The following is a 20105-nucleotide window of genomic DNA, read 5'->3' as shown; positions in this document are numbered from 1 at the left end:
TAGTAACCACGGTTTGTGGAATTAACATTCCTTCCCTTCCCCGATGACCGTAAGGACGTGGCCAGCGCCGTTATTGACTTTTAAAATCTGAGCTCTCGATTTGTGCACATTGAAGAACGGTAAGCAAATCCCAAGCCCCATTCTTTAAATTTCTGTGCAACTTCGATTGTTCGACAAGTTTGTTAAGGTTGAAAATAACTGTCAATTAAACATTTCGGAATCCAAGATGGCGACCTATAAAACAAGATGGCGACTTCCGGTCCATGAAAATTATTGTATCTTCAAGATCGTGATAATTAAGAAGAACGATTTCGTCGACAAGTTTGTTTCAGGTTGAAAATTACTTTCATTGAACATTTCGGGAAACAAGATGGCGGCCTAGAAAACAAACGGCGACCACCAATTCATGGAAATCATTGCATCACAAGATCCTGATGACTTAGAAGGACGATTTATTAGACAAGTTTGTTAAGGTTGAAAATGGCTGTCAATTAAACATTTCGAAATCAAGATGGCGGCCTATAAAACAAGATGGCGACTTCCGGTCCATGAAAATCATTGTATCTCAAGATCGTGATAATTAACAAGAACGATTTCTTCGACAAGTTTGTTTTAGATTGAAAATTGCTTTCAATTGAACATTTTGGAATCCAAATGGCGGCCTAGAAAACAAGATGGCGACTTTCGGTCCATGGAAATCGTTGTATCTCAAGATCATGATAATTTGGAAAGGTTCTCGACAAGTTTGTTTAGGTTGAAAATTTCTTTCAATTGAACATTTTGGAAACAAGATGGGGGCCTAGAAACAAGAAGACGACTTCCGGAAAATTATTGTATCTCAAGATCCTGATAATTTAGCAGGACAATTTCTTCGTCAAGTTTGTTTATGTTGAAAATTGCATTCATTGAACATTTTGGAATCCAAGATGGTGGCCTAGAAAACAAGACGGCGACTTCCAATTCATGGAAATCATTGCATCTCAAGATCCTGATCATTTAGAAGGACGATTTTCTTCGGAATCCAAATATGGCGGCCAAGAACATAAGATGGCGACTTCCGGTCCATGGAATCGTTGGAAATCTATGCATAAAAAGTATTTCAGAACGGAATCGTTAATAAGTTGTTGAAAACCCCCCACCATATGTTGTAGGCTTCGTGGCCGTGTGGTTACGTAGTCAGTCATTTAGCCATCGTTCGTTGTTCCTCTTGAAAGTTGTACGCCAGTGCAGCCTTTTCTCTACTTGGTGGCATGAGTGTTCATAAAACTTTTTGTTTTGAGGATATTTTCAAATAGTTAGCCATCTCAGTCCTAATCTTTCATGCTCTCAAATAGTCAGCCATTTCAGTCCTAAGCTTTCATACTCAAGGTTAACTTATTGTATAGAGATTCCAAAATTTTTCAATATATTGCAAGTATAGTTGTACCTTAGTGCGCTTCAAAATTTAAAAATTTTTGAAAATCCAATCACTCATATCTTTCTTACCATCATTACCGTAAAATAGTGTTCTGTGAAATTTTCAGCTTTTTCGGTGGTGATTTAAAGGTGGCCCAAACGCATATACGTTTATATGGGAATTACTATGGAGAAATTTTTTAAAATAATTCCAAACACGTAAAAACTGTAATGTAAGTACAAACTTATCATCCCAAAATGAAAACTCATTATTCAAACCTTAAAAAAGGATGTTGCTGAATAGCAAATTCCTTTAGAGCTAATTTTGTTTGGATTTTTTGTAGGTGTTTGCAGGGCTATAATCCCATATGAAGCTAAATAATAGCAAACTAACTCAATGAATATCTCTCTCCAATTCGTCGGATTGAATTGCTCTCTTCAGCAAATATCTTTATTACAGTTTGAAGAATGAGTTTCCACTATGGGATGATAAGTTTATACTAACATTATAGTATCAACGTGTTTTAAACATTTTACAAAATTTCTCCATAGTAATTTCCATATAAACCTACATCATCTTTGGGCCTTAAAGGTGCCACCAAGAAAGCTGAATATTTCACAGAACACTATTTTTATGGTAAGGATGGTAGGAAAGGCATGGGAGATTAGAATTTCAAACTTTTTTAAATTTTGAACCGCCCTACTTACCTCTTCCCTTAGCCTTGAAGCAGAAATTTTGCCATTCTATGTGAATGGATTAGACTGGCCCTTAAACAAAAAAGTTGTAAAACTCAACGGGGCACCCCTAGATATGAGCCTTAGGGTAAAAAAAACACTCTCTCAAAATTTCAACTCAATTGGTTGCTTCACCAGTGGCGCATTCGATTTGAAGTTGTATGGGATTCGTCTCAAATATATTTGAAAAGTGATCCTACGTCACTGTTTCGTTCCGTATACTAATTGTTCGCGTTCAAATAAGCCCAGAATGACAATACACTAGTTGATACCCTAATGAACAAGAAGGTTGTATCTGGATTTTCATTTACTCTTTCAGTTGTTGAAAGTTTAGGCTTAGATCAGCACTCCCGTACAGTCACTTATATGCATGCGACATGTGCCTCAGCTCGCCCAGCGTCATAGGTGGCTATGATGCGCTTAGTGGCTACCTCCAAGCTATGTTGAAGAAATACAAGCAGTAGGGGGCCGGTGCCATTAGTTGACTACCTAAGCTATAAAAAATCATAACAAATAACGAAAAGCCATACAGAGATCTTTTGGCGTCAACAGAAAGATTTCAAGCTCTACTATATGGGAAAAATATAAAAAGAGTGATAAAACTATTTTTTCGACATAAAATTGCTTGAGCCACTATTGGTACACGTGTTCCAATAGTTCCGCTGGTGCTCCAGTAGTAAGACGTTCGGAATTTTAAACAAAATGATAAATTTTTACCTAGGTTTAACATTTTTCCCTCGGAACAACAACTAATATCTTTTCGAATGAACCATAAAGATCATCTCTGGGACTTTTCTTCATTTTTATACATCCATTTCATAAAATGCTTCCAACCGTTGATCCATTGCTGGAACAGGACGGCCAACTATTGGTGCAAGGGAGCCAATTTTTACGTAAACTTTATTATTTATATGACTTTTTGATAAAATAAAAAGCTGAAATTTAGCAAATCAACTAAACTAGAGGCGATCTATCCACCAAAAATAGCGCATGTCGTTTTTATCGAAAACTGTACGTTTATTCACAGTCCAATCTACTGGTACATTACAACCATTGGTACCGGCACCTATTGCATGATATACTTAGATGGTTAAATTATTAATTTTGATCATGGTACAATCTTCTACAATATTCTTCGCTATTACATCAAGTAGTGTTTTTGATATTCTGGGTCCAATTGAACGCGATCATCATTTTTCCTGAACCAGACAGTAGATGATGTGCTGTTGCTCATATGGTTTGAGCTGAAAATCCCATATTAATTTTCAATTTAATTGCGCCAGCTCATGGAACGATCAAATGAGCTGAATTTTTCAGAAAGGCTTCGTCTAACCCCAAGAAATAAATCCTGGAGGGTGCCCCGTGGAATCATACAACTTATTTTTCTCCCATACTGAGCTGGGCCAGTTCTAGAATGGATATCGTGTTTGAATTAAAGAGAGCAAAGTTCTGATAAAAGTGTACTGTAATCTGTCAACGGTGCAACTCTAAATACGTATTTAATCTAACTAATCACAATCCCCAGTTGTCGTTAGAACGTGGCCAGAGAAATTATAGACTTTGGAAGGGTGGGTCATGGTGGTCCAAGTCCAAGTTAAATTTGAGAACTCTGATAGGAGAGCGGACGGAAAGGAGGCAGCTCTCATTGATGGCATAGGACTTGACACCTTGCTGAATACTTACTTAATGTACCTACCTACAGTACCGACGCCCGCCTTGGTATGACCTTGAGCGACTGAAGCTGCCGGATGTCGCCACAGCATACGCACAGCAACTCGAACAAACGTTGCCGGAAGAGGATTTGCTCGCCGAAACTCCTCTCTGGGACTGCTGGAGTACAGTAAAAGCGCAATCAACGTCGCAGGCGAGAACATTGTTGGGTTACGGCTGAACGGAGTCGACGAAACGATTGGTTCGACGAGGAGTGTGGAATGATTCTGGAGGAAAAGAATGCAGCGCGGACGATCATGCTGCAGCACAGGACCTTGCAGAACGTGGAACGTTATAGACAGAAGCGGAAGCAGTAGACCCGTCTGTCCAGGAAAAAAAAGCGCCGCATGGAGGAGACGGAGTCTTCGCTAAGTCTTCGAAAGCTATTGCACGGCACCCAATAAACGCGAAAGGTTTCCTTAAAAAACTCACACATCCCGCAGAGACTTTGTGCCGCGAGCCGAAATGCGCAGGGATAAAAGATGGGAACATTTTGTCGGACTGACGTGAGGTGATTCGAAAGGTGACGAACACTTTTTTTTTGTTTTTTTACAAGGGGAAATCTGCAAACAGATCCCCTGAGAAGATAACTCAGGGAATGCGGGGATGACGCACCAACGACGACCCGCTAAAAACCAGCCTATGCACTGTGCATGAGCAATTCATTTAGAATTGCTCAAGTGGTGAACAGTGCATCGACATGACCCTTGGACTCAGACCCTCATCTCCCCCGGAACCACCTTACGGTATTTCTTCGGGAAGGACCAGTGCATATAGCACAACACGTGTAGCAGAAGTAGCCTAGGCAAACTGCTTCTCCTAGCCGACTTAAACAATGTTACAAGGGACCAGCCTCGGCAGGGCTAATCCTCTGCAGCCAACTCTTGGTCGGCGCGCCATAGACGCTGCAATTCTAACATAAATGTGAGTGACAGCCGTAGTTACTGCATTCCAGCACTCGGCATCCGCACACATCCTCTCTATAATATTGTCGGGGGACGTGTCCCCTCCGCATGTAGTGAGCATGCGACCTCTCACAACAATGAAACGGGGCAATCGAACACGACATGCTCCGCTGTTTCCTCTACACCAGCACAATTGGGGCACGCAGGAGATTCTGAGTGCCCGAACCTATGCAGGTACGTCTATAGCAACCATGTCCTGACAGAAACTGCGTCAGGTGGAAGTTCACTTCCCCATGGCTTCTACCATACCAATCTGACACATTTGGTATTAGTCGATGGGTCCATCTACCCTTAGTGGAGTTATCCCATTCCTGCTGCCCAGCTTCTGAGCGTTTCCTCTTTACACGTGTCGCGGACTCCTCTGGTACCCCTTTGGTTGAAGCATTGAACATCTTCCTTGATGATGAGCCCGATGGGCGTCATCCCGGCTATGATGCACACGGCCTCTTTAGATACCGTCCGGTATGCACTTGCTACTCTTAAGCACATTATCCTGTACGTGCTTTCCAACCGCTTTAGGTTTCTGTTCGTTCTAAGCGCTTTTGACCAGATTGGTCCTCCATACCTTAGTATGGATAGCGCCACGCTTGCCAGCAGCTTGCGTTTGCTGGCAATTACAGCAGAGCTGTTAGACATCATCCTCGAAAGCGCCGCTATAGCCGTAGATGCCCTTTTACAGGCATATTCAACGTGGCTAGCGAAGCTCAGCTTGTCATCGATCATTACCCCAAGATGCCTGAGGGATCGCTTGGACTCTATGGTGCAATCACCTACCGAGATAAGCGCCCGTTGCTCGGACTTGCGGTTGTTGACCACCACCACCTCAGTCTTGTGACGGGCCAGTCCTAGTTTCCTAGACTTCATCCATTCCTCAACCAGGGAAATAGAGTGCGCTGCTGTCAACTCTACTTCCTCCATCGATTCACCATAGACCACTAGGGTGATATCGTCGGCGAAGCCAACAATCTTAACACCCGTCGGAAGGGGCAGCCTCAGTACGTCATCGTACATCGCATTCCATAACAGCGGGCCCAGGATTGAACCTTGAGGTACTCCCGCGGTAATTCGAACGCTTTTTCTGCCCCTCCTCTGTGTCATACAGTAGAATCCTACCATCAAAATAGCTTTCTAGAAGCTTACACAACTGCACCGGTACCTTGAGGCGGTGAAGCGCGTGTGCTATTGCTTCCCAGCTTGCGCTGTTGAACGCATTCTTCACATCCAGAGTGACAACCGCGCAGTAACGGATGCCGCTCCTTTTATGCTCGATTGCCACCTCAGCTGTTTGAACGACCGACTGGATGGCGTCCAGAGTAGATTTACCTTTTCTGAATCCAAACTGGTTGTTGGACAGGCCGTCCACACTCTCCGTATACGGTACTAGTCTGTTGAGAATCAACCTCTCCAATAACTTGCCCGTCGTATCTAGTAGACAGATAGGTCTATACGCCGACGGGTCACCTGGTGGTTTCCCCGCCTTTGGTAGTAGCACCAATTTCTGTCGCTTCCATACATCCGGGAAGATTCCTTGATCAATGCAGCGTTGCATCGTGGTTCTGAACATGTCCGGATCCGTGTTCACTGCCGCTTTTAAGGCAACATTCGGGATACCATCGGGTCCCGGTGCCTTGTTTGACGCGAATGATTTCACGACTTCTGCCAGCTCTTCGTTCGTCACTCTCGCCACTTCTTCTCCTTCATCTGCCGCATACGGCGCTGGGGGCCATGGGCTTATGGGATGGTGCGGGAAGAGTACATCGATTATCGATCGCAGCAACTCGGGCGATTTCTCTTGGGGCGCTATGGCTCCTTTGGTCTTAGCCATTACCACTCTGTAGGCGTCACCCCATGGACTAGAATTGGCACTCTCGCATAGACTTTCAAAGCATGCCCGTTTTCGACTCTTGATTTCCTTTTTGAGAGCCAACTTTGCCTCTCTGAATGCTGCACCGCGTTCCTCTCTTTGTGCTTCTGTGCGTGCGCGTTGCATTCTTCGTCTAGCCCGAAGGCAGATTGCTCGAAGATTTGCAATTGATTCGCACCACCAATACACTGGCGGTCTGTTCTCTCTAGGAGGGGCTTTTCTCGGCATGGAAGCATCACACGCTCGTGATATCATAGCAACTAGCTCATCACCGTTTAGGTCCAGAGTGTTTCGTTCGCGCCTCAGGGCTTCAGTGAATACTTCGCCGTCGAAGCGCGCTGTTTTCCATCCTCGGGCTTGGGTCGAGTTACATCGCGCTGCCTTCTGCCCGCCTGGTATTATACTATAGCGAATCGATTGATGATCGCTATGAGTATAACCGTCATCAACGCGCTAGTTCATGATACCTAAAAGGTTAGGACTACAAAACGTCACGTCGATGATCGAGTCTGCACCATTTCTGCGGAAGGTACTCACTGTACCCACATTTGCCAGTTCTACATTTAATGCGGCCAGGGATTCCAACAATAGCTGGCCTCTTTGATTGGTGCAGCGGCTACCCCACTCCACTGCCCATGCATTAAAGTCGCCAGCTATCACTACTGGCTGCCGATTAGCTAGTTCGGCCATCATCCTGTCAACCATGTGGGAAAATTCCTCAATCGACCACCTTGGGGGCGCGTAACAACTGCAATAGAACACGCCGTTGATTTTTGCTATCGCAAAACCGTCATTTGAGCTAGAGACTACTTCTTGGATTGGGTATCGTCCTGTCGTCCCTATAGCTGCTAGCTGTTGAGACCTATCCGCCACCCAGTTCCCGTTGTTGGCTGGTATGCGGTATGGGTCCGATAATAACACCACGTCAGTCTTGGTTTCCGAGACTGACTGCCAAAGCAGCTGCTGGGCTGCATCACAGTGGTTTAAATTTAACTGTGTTACTTCCGTTTTGGCTGCTTTGATACTCCGCTTGTGCCCAGACATTTGGGTCCGCCCGTTAAGTGGCCGTTGTCTGCTCTGTCGACACATATTAGGCACTTAGCGATTTGCTTACAATCGCTTGCCCTATGGCTTTCAGCGCCGCATTTTCTGCACATCTTACTTCTGTCGGGACCATTGCAATTCCACGACTTATGGCCCTTCCCGAAACACTTGAAGCAAACTTCAGGAGGCTGTTGTATGCTCAGCCGGCAAACCGACCAGCCTACCTTGAGTATGCCCAAGTTCTTCGCTCTGTTGGCCTCTGCGACCGGCAGCCTGATCGCCGCCACCTGGGTGTCCTGCGGGCCCTTTCTAAGGTGGATGGCCTTACTGGCTACGTCGATGTCACACTGCTCTTTGAGGGCAGCCGAGACCTCCGCTGCATCGGTGACCTCATCCAGATTTTTACACTGGAGAGTCGCTTCAGCAGTAAGGGATCTTACATCAACCTCGTCACCAAGTACTTCTTGTGCCAGTTGCTTATAGACTGCACCCTTTTCCTTGGCGTCCTTCTTTAAGACTAGGATCATTTCACCAATCCTAGTTCGCCTTATGCTTCGCACGTCTGCGCCCAATGGCGATAGCTTCTCTGTGCTTCGCATCGCCTTCAGAACCTCGGCGTATTTTGCTTCCTCCGTTTTGATAACGAGGGCTTCGCCTAAATTCCTACGTTTCGCTGTTTTCGGTTTAGCGCTCTCCTTGGGCTCCGTTTTCGGTTTCCTCTGTTTTTTCTTATTTCCAACTCGTATCCACGGGTTGCTGTTGCCTTGCGCCCGTGGTTCCTGTGGATGCACTGCCTGGTTCCGGTTAACCCGTGGCTCCTTTTTCTTGGCTTTCTTGGCCTTAGGATTGGTGTTGGCCTCTCCTTTGTTGCCATGTCCTCTTGATCGCGGGGCTTGGCTCGTGCCAGCTTTTCCGCTTTGGAGGACGGCCGCGTAGGTCACTTTTCCCTTAGCAATCATATGTCTTTTCGCCACGTATTCATCACCGGAAGCTTCCCTCTTCCGCATCGCGTATCGAATAATATCATCAGATATATTCGCGTTGCCTGTGAAGGAAAAACACTTCGGTCTGACACGACCTAGTGTCTTTTTGGCCTTCTACCTTGCCCAGTTGTTCCTTGGCTTTCTCGTAGTCCTGCTTTGCAGCTAGGACTGATTGTCGCAATTTCAGTAGACTTGTTTTCAAGTCTTTGCTGATATTTGTTTTGCTTTTAACATATTCGATGATGACATCAAGTTGCTCAGCAGCTACCTGCATTTTAGGGAGGTACTCCCTATTGCGATCCATGGCCTCGATTAGTCCCGGGCCATCGGTCACCACACATGTTGCACTGGAGCGGCCAGTGCCTGCCGTCGTCACAGTATCTAGGCTTTTGTCCACACTGTTTTCAATAAAGTTGGTCGCCTCCTTCCTTGGCGGGAACCTTAGCCGGTTACTGATAGGTCCAGAAGCCTCTCCTTCACATTCCGCTAGTTGTTTGTTTTGGTTGATCATCTCTTATGGGTCCCCCTAAGAGCCGCTATCCATCTCCGCTGGAATAGTCGCCTTTATAATCCCATGGTCATCTATGCAAGCAGGGAGGCCATGCTAGGGTTGACATAGTCCTTTATGGGGTACTATGTTCAGAGCCGGATCGGCGCAGGTCAGGTAATGGCATCTGAGCCTACTCCCGCCCAGTTGGAACAACCAGGCGACGGATTTGGAACGTACTCTAAGGCCTGCCACGGTTTTACGGGACGGGGGCAGCCTGCGCCATTAACCCACTCGCCGTTTCGGGCCAGTGTCACCCGACCCTACTAAGGGAGTAGAATGTCGCCGCTGTCAGCCTCAAAGCATATTATCCAGTACTTATACCGTTACTTGTCCTTTGTCGTGCGCTGCCAGTATACATAATTGGGGCCGTACTGGCGTTGGTCCCAATGTGCTCGAAGCACTCCTACTCGTAATTCCATGCCTTGTCCGTTTGTATCGCGACCAGTATGCCATAATCAGGATCTCACTGGTATCAATCCTGATGTGCCGGTTGGCACTCCTGTTAGTTTGGGCTAGGGTACTTTAAGCGGCACCGGTCGCTGTGACAGAGTTGCATTCGGATTTTTGTGGTTTTTATGAAGGTTCATCAGAGCCCACTGCGAACTTCACCACATCCTGGGCAACTCCCCAACTCGCAGAGGTCCTGGGGGGGGGGGGGGTCCGTTAAGCCCCTGGACTGTCGTCCCTGCTGCCCCAGGTGACGAACACTTGAATGGCGCTGAGAGCACAGGCACGGAGGTTCAAGGCAGCGGATGAAATGACTACGTCGGAATATTGGACAAAAGCAACAAACCAGGTTCCACTTTGATGAAAGTTAAGGATGCCATTCAACAGCTCAAGAATAACAAGGCAGCTAGGAAGAACGGTATCGGAGTGGAACTCATTAAGGTGGACCCGGAGAAGTTAGTCGCTTGTCTGCATCGGCTGATAGTCAGAATCTGGGAGACAGAACAGCTACCGCAGGAGTGGAAGCAAGGAGTTATGTGTCTTATCTACAAAAAGGGCGACAAGCTAGAATGTGAGAACTATCGAGCGATCACTATTCTAATTGCCGCTTACAAAATACTATCCCAGATCATCTACCGTCGTCTATCACCAATACCAAATGAGTTCGTACGGCAGTACGACAGTATCGACCGCATAGAATCATGGACGAGAACAGCTTTCCTAGGAAGCTCACAAGGCTAATGAGAGCGACGATGGACGGTGTGCAGAACTGCATAAAGATTTCAAGCTAACACTCCAGTTCGTTTGAAGCCCACCAGGGGCTAAGACAAGGTGATGGTTCAACATTGCGCTAGAGGGTGTTATGCGGAGAACCGGATTTAACAGCCGAGGTACAATTTTCACAAGGTCCAGCCAATTTGTTTGTTTTTCTGATGACATGGATATAATGGATCATTGAAGGTAGTTTTTGTCAGTGCTTACCGCATCAAAACAAAGGCGCCACTGTATATGGGATTTAACATTGTGACAGCATTGCTGTTCTGTCAAACACACAAAGCTACGGTGGCGCTATCTATGCTTTCCATAGCGGCCGTTTTGGTTATTTTAATAATCCAGTGGAAGAACATTTGAAACGGTGGCAGAAATGTACACCCGCCTGAAACGTAAAGCAACAAGAGCCGGAGTGGTGGTGAATGCGTCGAAAACAAAGTACATGATGGTGGGCGGTACCGAACGCGACAGGGCTCGCCTAGGAATCAGCGTTACGAGTGACAGGAATTTCTTCGAGGTGTTAGATGAATTCATTTATCTCTGATCCTTGCTGAAGGCGGACAACAATGTTAGCCGTGAAATCAGGGTAGACAATCGTCATCGTCAAATGGAAAAAGTCGTCGAAGAAACTAAAAAAAGAATCGTCATCGTCACTCAACCAGCGTTGGATGACGATTTGCTGCAGTGGTCCGCCACAAAGGCTCGGCGTCATGACGAACAAATAAGCCTCCTTCGTTATGGTCGAATCTTTGTTCGGGAGCTCTGAGCCGACTAAAAATGTGAACCGTGGCGTCGATACACTGAGAACAGCGTTGCGGTTGAAAATACTATATCAGAGGGTTAAATCAAATACACAACGCCACTTGATTTGTGCAGGCTGAATTCGCGTTTATTTCGAACAGTTTGTGTTTTTAATTTTACCATGGCACCATTCCGACAGTAAAAATGACTATATCATGGTTAAAAACTTGCAGCAGGCCAGAATCGAACCGAAGATCTGGCGATTGTTATGCGCGAACGCTTACCACTCGGCTAGCGATGCGGTTGGATTGAGATGGAACAAAACGCAAATAAAAAGTGACCATCATATCTCAATCTTGATTGGAATAGTAAATTTAAAAACATGTTCATGGTTTTCATTACTGTAACGCTTGTTTCAGTGTAGATTAGGCCGGAACAAATGTTAAAATCTTCTTTTGTCACCTTCCATCAAAATGTTTCGAGGGGGGGGACAAAAAATAATAAAATGTAAATTCAGAGAAATTTATCATTTTTTATTCTCATATGGTGAAAAACCATGGTTTTGCCACATATGTCCGTCTAATCAAAATGTTTGAATAATAAACACGACATTTTTTATTGTTCGTAACATCGATCGCATAAAATTTTTCATAAAACGGCTTTCAAATTGTACTGTAGCTATTAAAAATTTCAAGAAGGCTGCGAAAATGTTGCACTTATATGCAACTTGAAATCATATTTAGATTGTATCAATTCGGTCCAACATGTATGTAACATTAGGGCGATTCAAATTTTAAAAAAGTTCGATAATCCAACCTCTCATATCTCTCTTATAATCTTCACCATAAAAATAGTGTTCTGTGAAATTTTCAGCTTTTTAGGTGGTGATTTAAAGGCTCAAAGACGATGTAGGTTTATATGAAAATTAATATGCAGAAATTCTGAAAAATGTTTCAATTACGTTAGTACTGTAAGAACAAACATATCATCACATAGGGAAAACTTATTCTTCAAGTCTTAATGAAGAAAGTTGCTGAAGAAACAAATCCGTTTTGAGCAAATTATCTTTGGGATTTTTGTAGATGTTTGCAGGGCTGTGAAGCTAAATAATAGCTAACAAACTCATGAATATCTTTTCTCCTATCGGTCGGATTGAATCTCTTCAGCAAACTTCTTTATTATGATTTGAATAATGAGTTTTTACTATGGGATGATAAATTTGTACTTACATTCCAGTACTAACGTGCTTGGAACATTTTTCAACATTTTTCCATAGTTATTTCCATATAAACCAACATTGGGCCACCTTCAAATCACCACCTAGAAAGCTGAAAATTTCACCGAACTCTATTGATATGATAAGGATTGTAAGAAAGATATGGGAGATTTAATTTTTAAACTTTTTTAAATTTTGAACATTCCTAATGTAACATTCTCGGTCGGTCTAGGGTTTTTTCGTAATGGAAATTTCCTTGACTTCCCTGGGCATTGAGTGTCATCGTACCTGCCACATGTTATACGAATGCAAAAATGGCAACTTTGGCAAAGAAAACTCTCAGTTAATAACTGTGAAAGTGTTCATAAGGACACTAAGCTGTAAAGCAGGTTCTGTCCCAGTGGGGACGTAATGCCAAGAAGAAGAAGAATTCATGTAAGTCATAGGCCACACAGTTACAGTGAAAAAAATAGATTGAGGACTTGTAATCGAATAACCCCTGTTATCTCATATAATACAGTAAAGACGAATTACAAAGCTAGCTAAAAAAAATCACGAAGAATAATGAAAATCTACACTGAAAATAGGACATTTTATTTATTTGCCCCTTCTGACTTTTTGAAAATTTTGAAGGGGGGGGAGACAAAAGTAAAATTTCAAATTTGTTCCGGCCTTATGAGCCTTTTTTGAAAAAATAAAACAAAAACAAAATAACAAAACGTGTCCGGAATTGAACAAACGATCTTTGAATCGTCAACGTCACGCGCTTACCAACAGAGTTATTGTTGAAGCTTGAGGAGTATGGGTCAAATCGCCAATACAAGCAATTCTGGGATGGCATTCGCCGTTTTGTGCATAACAAGCGAATATACAATTAACGCCTCCTTCGTTTAAGAAAGGGGAGCGAACGGGATAAAGACAAAGTTGTTCGTTGACGATTTTGGATTGACGTTCGTCGTGCATTCTTTCGTCGATGACGAGACGACGACCTGTCAGAGTTATTATACTGGATGACGATGTCTTTTTTTATTTCGTCATCGCACTGTGACGAATCTGACGATTGCCTGCCCTGCGTGAAATACGAAGACGCATCATCTGTAGAAGTCGTGCCTACTATGGGCTCCAAAAGAACCTACGGTCAAAAAAGATTCGTCCCCGCACCAAATGTACCATGTACAGAACGCTGATTAGACCGGTGGTTCTTAACGGGCGTGAAAAGTGGACGATACTCGAGGACTCGGAGTCTTTGAAAGTCGGGTACTTAGGACGATCTTTGGCGGCAAGCAGGAGAACGGTCCTGTGGCGGCGAAGGATGAACCACGAGCTCGCTGCACTCTACGGCGAACCTAGCATCCCGAAGGTAGCAAAAGCTGGAAGAATGCGTTGGGTGGGGCATGTTGTAAGAATGCCGGACAACGACCCTGCAAAAAATGGTGTTAACTTCCGATCCGGCAGGCATAAGAAGGCGAGGAGCACAGCGGGCACGATGGGCTGACCAGGTGCTGCAAAATCTGGCGAGTGTGGGCTGCAGCCGAGGATGGAGGGAGGAAATGATGATGATGGTGAACTCTTAAGGTTTGGTTGGTACGAGAAGGCGTGGAGCCTAGCTTGTTACGTTAGGCGGACTAAATAAATAAATTGGAATAAATACAACTTAACTTTTATTTGCATCTTCAAACCTACATTTATCATAGTAAGTCAAACGGGATCTCGTGTGAAATCATATCACTTTTATATTTACCTTAGTCCTCCAACAAAGTTCTCCGAGCTTGAAATAACATGACATAAAAATTTCATACGCAATCTTTAAAATTTCGTTTTTTGCTGGTGTACCCCGTTTGATTGACTTCCGTATCAACATAGGCACTGTAAATTTATGCCCTACTGTCCATGCATGATTCATTAAAGTTTGTTTTTGTTAAACCTCTTTCCATAGTTATTTAATAATTAGGTGGAATTTTGCTCAGTTCAGTAAATTGCCTTTTTAAAAAATCTTGGAAACTTAATCGAATACAAGAATACTGAGAATTTGTGATAGTTATTCAACGTCACCACTTGGCTGCATGTAATTGGATTAAAATTATGTTCAAACAACATTGTGATACACAAATAAAATATGTGATGATTGCAGGATCTGCATTTGATTTTTCAACGCTGCCGACCTGACGGTTATGATATTTAAACATCTCTGTCTATGATCGCATTCAACCTCTTCTACCGGTTATTAAACAGCCTTAATATTTTTTTGAAGAGCATCTCTACGATTTCCTAACAATTATCATTTCTTCGATGGCACGTAAACTTTTGATTCGATTCGCGCTAGCTGCTGATGTTGACCAATGACTGCCTGCAGCCAATGTTGCTCACGATACTCCAACTGGAATTCAGCACAGGTTTTGAAGAACACCGGATACAACTGCGGTAGTATTCCATGATCAAGCGAAGGAAACAGATGGTGCAAACAGTGATCCCCGAAGCCGATCAACACTTTGAATTGCGAACCCTTCAGATCGACCCGATCGATTATTGATGCCATTTGGTATACGCCAAAGTCGATATCCGCTCTGAAAGTATTGGGAATGTTTGAAAACCTATTCAAGTTATGATCTACTGAGCAAGTTACGGAATCAAATCTCCGGAATGCACGATATCCGGATGATGATGAGCTGCATGCAAACCAATTATTCCGAAAACAAAACTGGCGACCTGCACGATGAAGAACCACATTTTCGCAACTTCCCAAACGCTGCTATTGCTGAACATCCACATGAAAAGCGGCAGAAGCGCGCATATGGCATCATCAGCATGAAAGGTATTCCGTTTCGTCAGGATCGTTTCGGCCAATCTGTGGTTTAAACAATAATACGTGTTATTTAAGCCATGTTGATCCATCGTAGTTATCATTACCGTTTCCCAATCTCAGAAATGCACATTGCAGTGTAGATTAACGGACCGTAGATCCATGAGCCGAATCGTTGGAATAGATTCTTCTTGGATGCTTTTGGGAACCAACAGAGGAAAGGTTCGAAAAAGGATATTTCCAGATCCAGCAGTGAATTGGGATACAGATGGTGCGAAAGTGCGTGTGATACTCGCCATTCCCTGCAAAGAAAATTCTATAAGCAAGTATTTTTGTGCTAACAGCCCAATCAAACCTGTAGCTGAAAAACGCCAAATTGAAAGCCATCATCCGCCAGTTGTCCTTCCGGTGCAAGAAGTTGTGTGCACAATTCATCGTCCAGGCCACAAACAGTCCAGACAGTGCCGCCAAGATGTAGCTGTTCCAGTTGATGGCCACACAAGCCAGGGCAAACGATCCACACAGCAGTGAGTCCAAAATTGTTTCCGAGGTGCGAACTGGTGCATAGTCAACCGTTAGCAGCTTATCGGCAACTCGGCGTTTCAATGTTCTGTAGAATCCATGCTTGTGGAACGTCAACCGAACGTTTCGCGGAGATCGAGCCGCTCGCACATAATATTTCGGCAGCACTAGTTCGGCTCGGGCAGTTATGTGATGGACCTCGAATGCTTCTGTGATGTCGGTACCCTGGAAGAAAAAATAAATAAATTAAATCACTAGATGGTAGACATGGCGGTATTATCTTTTTTTACGATTAGGAAGTTATAACAGCTTTTTAATTACATAGAAAGATTTGAAACTTTTGAGGTGATCCTGAACAACAGACGAGACTTGCATAATACTAACTAAATGCGAAATACTGAAATAAAATATTCAAACTTTAAATTTCATTTAAGAGTCAAATTGATATTCCAAAAGATTTAGAAATACATATCAATGATAAACGGGATAAATTTCGCATAACTTACACACCAAATTTTTATTGCTGGAAGCCAGCAAAATTTTGCTGATTTTTTTGTGCTGTAAATCCAGCAATCCATCCAGCAATATTGAGCTTTGCTGAACTTCCAGCAATGTAATTTGACAGTTCGATTGCTGGCTTTCAGCAATTTTTTCTTCACGCGAACCTTGGCTATTACTGATTAATCAGCAATTGTAAAATCTCGTTTTTTTCTATTCAGTTCGGGCTATTTTTCTAAGGAAAACTCAAAACATAATCACGGATTAAGTTTTTACACTTCGTCCGATACATTACAATCTTATTATATGTATAAATTTTAATTTGTCTTCTTATAACATTTTTGATCCTGGTTGCAAACAAAGCCACTGAACTTTCACTGGATGCGACTATCTGAAAACGATTGCACAACAATTATTTCGTAGTTCTCACCTAAATGTATTAAGATGCTTACCTGACGCTAAGAACTTCCAAATTTATGATTATTATTATTTATATATAACGCCGAAAGAAACAACTTTATGATTGAGGATGCTGCTCGAAATATTCTTCGAGAAAATACAAGTGTTTGACACATGCTTTGCTGATAGTTTCAGTATAGTAAACCTATTGTTCCTAGAGTAGCACTACTGAGGGAAACTATTTTTTAGTATACGAAATTATTGATAAATTAAAAACTTTTTATACATCAAACGAATGCTTTTGATCCACACTTTAAAGGAAAAATATAAAAGTTTTGTAAAAAACGGATTTGATTTGTATTTTGCCAAACGCCGTGGTGCTAGTGCTACTATAAGAACAAAAATTAGAAATAGTGCTACTATAGGCACATTTGTTCCTTTAGTGGCACAAGCGATAATAAATACAAACATATGAGTTTTCGTAGCTTTCATATTTTTTCTACAAAACCAAGATAAAAAGCTTTCAGATGATGTGAAAATAATGACGTTAGCGTTATTTTTCGATTTTATATGAATATTGTTCTTAGCTATGCGGCTATTGGTACATCGACCCTATAAGTCGCCAAAGTTGTAAAAACACTGGTTTCATTGATGTTTATTTTAAATTTAACTGATTTATCAAACTTTCTTGTAATTCAATACATCAAGCAAACAAAATATGACTTTTACTTTCAGTTCAGATATAATTTAGTTGAAATTGCACTTCAAATTTAGATTGAATCGATTTTTCAAACATGCTTGCAGTCTCCATACAAAATTCTTCGTTTCTCTTATATTACAAAATACAATACTTTTCGAAATCATCAAAAAATAACTTTTGAGCATCGAAAGTATTATAAGCTTTGTTGATAATTCTTGTTATACATATGAAATTTGAATTTTGTGGCAAATTAAGCGAATGAATTCTCTGTTACGGTCTCTGTATCGTCCAAAACAACAGGCAGCCATATTGAAAATGTGTACTTTGTTTTGTTTCGCAACGTATTGTAAAGGTTTGAAGTTATTCTTGATTTATTTTGTGCAATTGTGTTTAGTAACAATGATTCTTGTGTGTAATGAGTTAGGAGGTTTGTGGCAGCAGACAGTAAAACATATACGGAACATACATTTTTCGAGCGATTGTCCTGGGAGAAAGCGGTGTGAGGTGCTTGACGGAGAGTTAATTAGTGTAGTGCCCAATAATTTGTGATTTAATTAGAAATAAATAGTGTTTTCATTCGAACTTGTGTGTATCCTTTACTTATTGTTGAGAAAGAAGCATTCATGTGGTTGTCTCCATTTACTGAAGATCGGCTCTTCCATCTTCATTTCTTTTCAGCTTGTTCGTTTCTCATAGCAAACACGAAACATCAGAACCCAAACATAGCACGATGTAATTTTACGCGTTGATTAAAATTTACATGTGCTACCAAATCGAAGGTTGTAAATTTAGTTGTCAGCAGAATTTTGCGCTATCTGTGACATTCCCTTCATGTGCATTATAAATAGCTTAAATTTACATGGATTTTTTAATACTGTGTATCTTAAAAACTAGACGTGCTATGAAAACAGCAGCCCTTAATTTAGTGAGAAGCGGTGTTTTTGGTGCTTGAGACAAAAAACGTGTTCTTTTTAATGTATTCGAATCCTCTGAGCTGAATCTCAATAGAGAAACTTAAATGTAGATTGAAGTACCTTGTACCTTTTAATTCCGCCCTAAATGCTTATATTTTACAGATACGCGTATTTCGACTACCACTTGCAGTCTTCTTCAGTATCAGTTACTTGTATCCACGTGTACGAGTGGATAATACTAATAAAGGAATAAAAATACTAATACTAATAAAGGAATAATAAAAAACAATATTCTTCAATGTGAATCATACTGAACAAAGCACATACCTTAGTAAAACGAATCCACTCGGATCCCCCTGGATGACTATCGATGAACTCCGTAAGATCGTACAGCGAGTCGTGTATCCGCCAGAGGCCCTCCGCGTCGTCATCGCGCCGTTTGCCCTTCAACCACTGGTTTACCGTGCGCAGTGGGTGCCGATAGTAGGAAGGGAATTTTGCGGTGATGAACTTCGTCATGGGAGTATTGTTGTTGTCAACGGCACAAGCGTCGTCGTAACTATCGTCACCAGGGGCCACCAGCGTGGTAGTGGCCGGTTCAACCCAGGGATAGTTAACCATGATGCGCTGGAAGAAAGACCCCACATGTTGTAGTTCACTAGCTTAAGGAAATATTCGCATCGCAATCCTGCTATGAAAATTATATGACAGGATCTGCAGAAAGAAATTCAAAAAACGATTTGCACAATTAATAAACAAAAATTTTGAAAATGAACCTTCTCAATGAGACCTTGGCTCTGAGCCCTTTTGAAAATTATCTAGAATTAAAAAAAAAACTCAGGAGCCTATTCCGGCATTGAAAGGACTTCGAAAACATTTTCAATCAAGAGAGCGTTTTTGAAAATTCCTGGGAGACTGATTTGGAAGAAGTGAGAACCGAGATGAGCCAGCCTCGGGCTGCAAATCTCGTTAATAAAGATAATAATAATAAGAAGAAGAAGTGAGAACTTTTATTAAATAATCAAAAATATGAAAGCTCCTGGCGATGATGGAATTTTCTACATCCTCATCAAGAAACTTTCAGAAAAGTAGCTTATCATTCTTAGTTGATATATTTAACATATGTTTTCAGTTGGCATATTTTCCTGATAACTGTAAGGTTGTACCGATTTTTAAACCAGACAAACATCCTGCAGTAGCTTCAGCTATCGTCCAATCAGCTTGCTTTCCTCCATCAGTAAACTTTTTAAAAAGGCCATCGTGAACAGAATGATGGTCCACATCTACAAAAATTCCAATTTTTGCCAATCAACAGTTCGGATTCCGACATGGATATTCGACCACTCATCAATAATCACGTGTAACAAATTTGATTCGTTCCAACAAATTTGAAGGCTGATCTACTGGTCTTGTTCTTCTTGATATAGAAAAAGCATTCGACAGTGTTTGGCATGTATGTATATATGGCTTGATGCAAAACTTTATTTATAATGTTGAATAACAGATCTTAATGATTTATGCAATTTAAATTGATTGTCATTGCAAATAAATAAAGGTAACTTGACATGCCCCATAAAAACAACCCTTTTTTATCCGACTTGACCCAGTGACCCATCGGAATAACTCCTGCCGAGTTTCTCTGGCCACTTCTAGACAGGTGACATCCACAAATTACTAGGGGAGGGGGAATAGGATCAAGCGTTACGACTCATACAAACATTTTAAATTTTTCATACAAAAAGCGTTATGGAAGGGGAATGGGTAAAAAATTTCCAGTTTTAGCGTTACGTTAAAAATGGACGCTGCTAAACTAAATATGTGTGCCAGTATACTGAGAAAAAATCCTTTGAG

General features: G+C 42.2%; 1 protein-coding gene across 2 annotated transcripts in view; it reads right to left on the bottom strand.

Annotated features, from left to right (window-relative positions):
• Positions 1 to 14065: 14065 nt before the first annotated feature.
• Positions 14066 to 20105, bottom strand: part of LOC5566989 (cytochrome b5-related protein) — a 46622-nt gene continuing 40582 nt past the window's right edge. For both annotated transcript variants that reach the window (XM_021845406.1, XM_001651339.2), the window contains exons 2-6: positions 18582 to 18881; positions 15577 to 15968; positions 15329 to 15523; positions 15045 to 15266; positions 14066 to 14985 (exon numbers count right to left, since the gene is read on the bottom strand). In XM_021845406.1, the coding sequence (XP_021701098.1) occupies positions 14700 to 14985; positions 15045 to 15266; positions 15329 to 15523; positions 15577 to 15968; positions 18582 to 18875 (1389 nt within the window). In that variant the 5' untranslated portion in view covers positions 18876 to 18881 and the 3' untranslated portion in view covers positions 14066 to 14699. The remainder of the gene's footprint in view (positions 14986 to 15044; positions 15267 to 15328; positions 15524 to 15576; positions 15969 to 18581; positions 18882 to 20105) is intronic.

Source organism: Aedes aegypti, chromosome 2 (assembly GCF_002204515.2).
Source record: "Aedes aegypti strain LVP_AGWG chromosome 2, AaegL5.0 Primary Assembly, whole genome shotgun sequence".
In the NCBI taxonomy this organism is placed as follows: Eukaryota; Metazoa; Arthropoda; class Insecta; order Diptera; family Culicidae; genus Aedes; species Aedes aegypti.
This window is presented reverse-complemented; position numbering and strand designations above follow the sequence as displayed.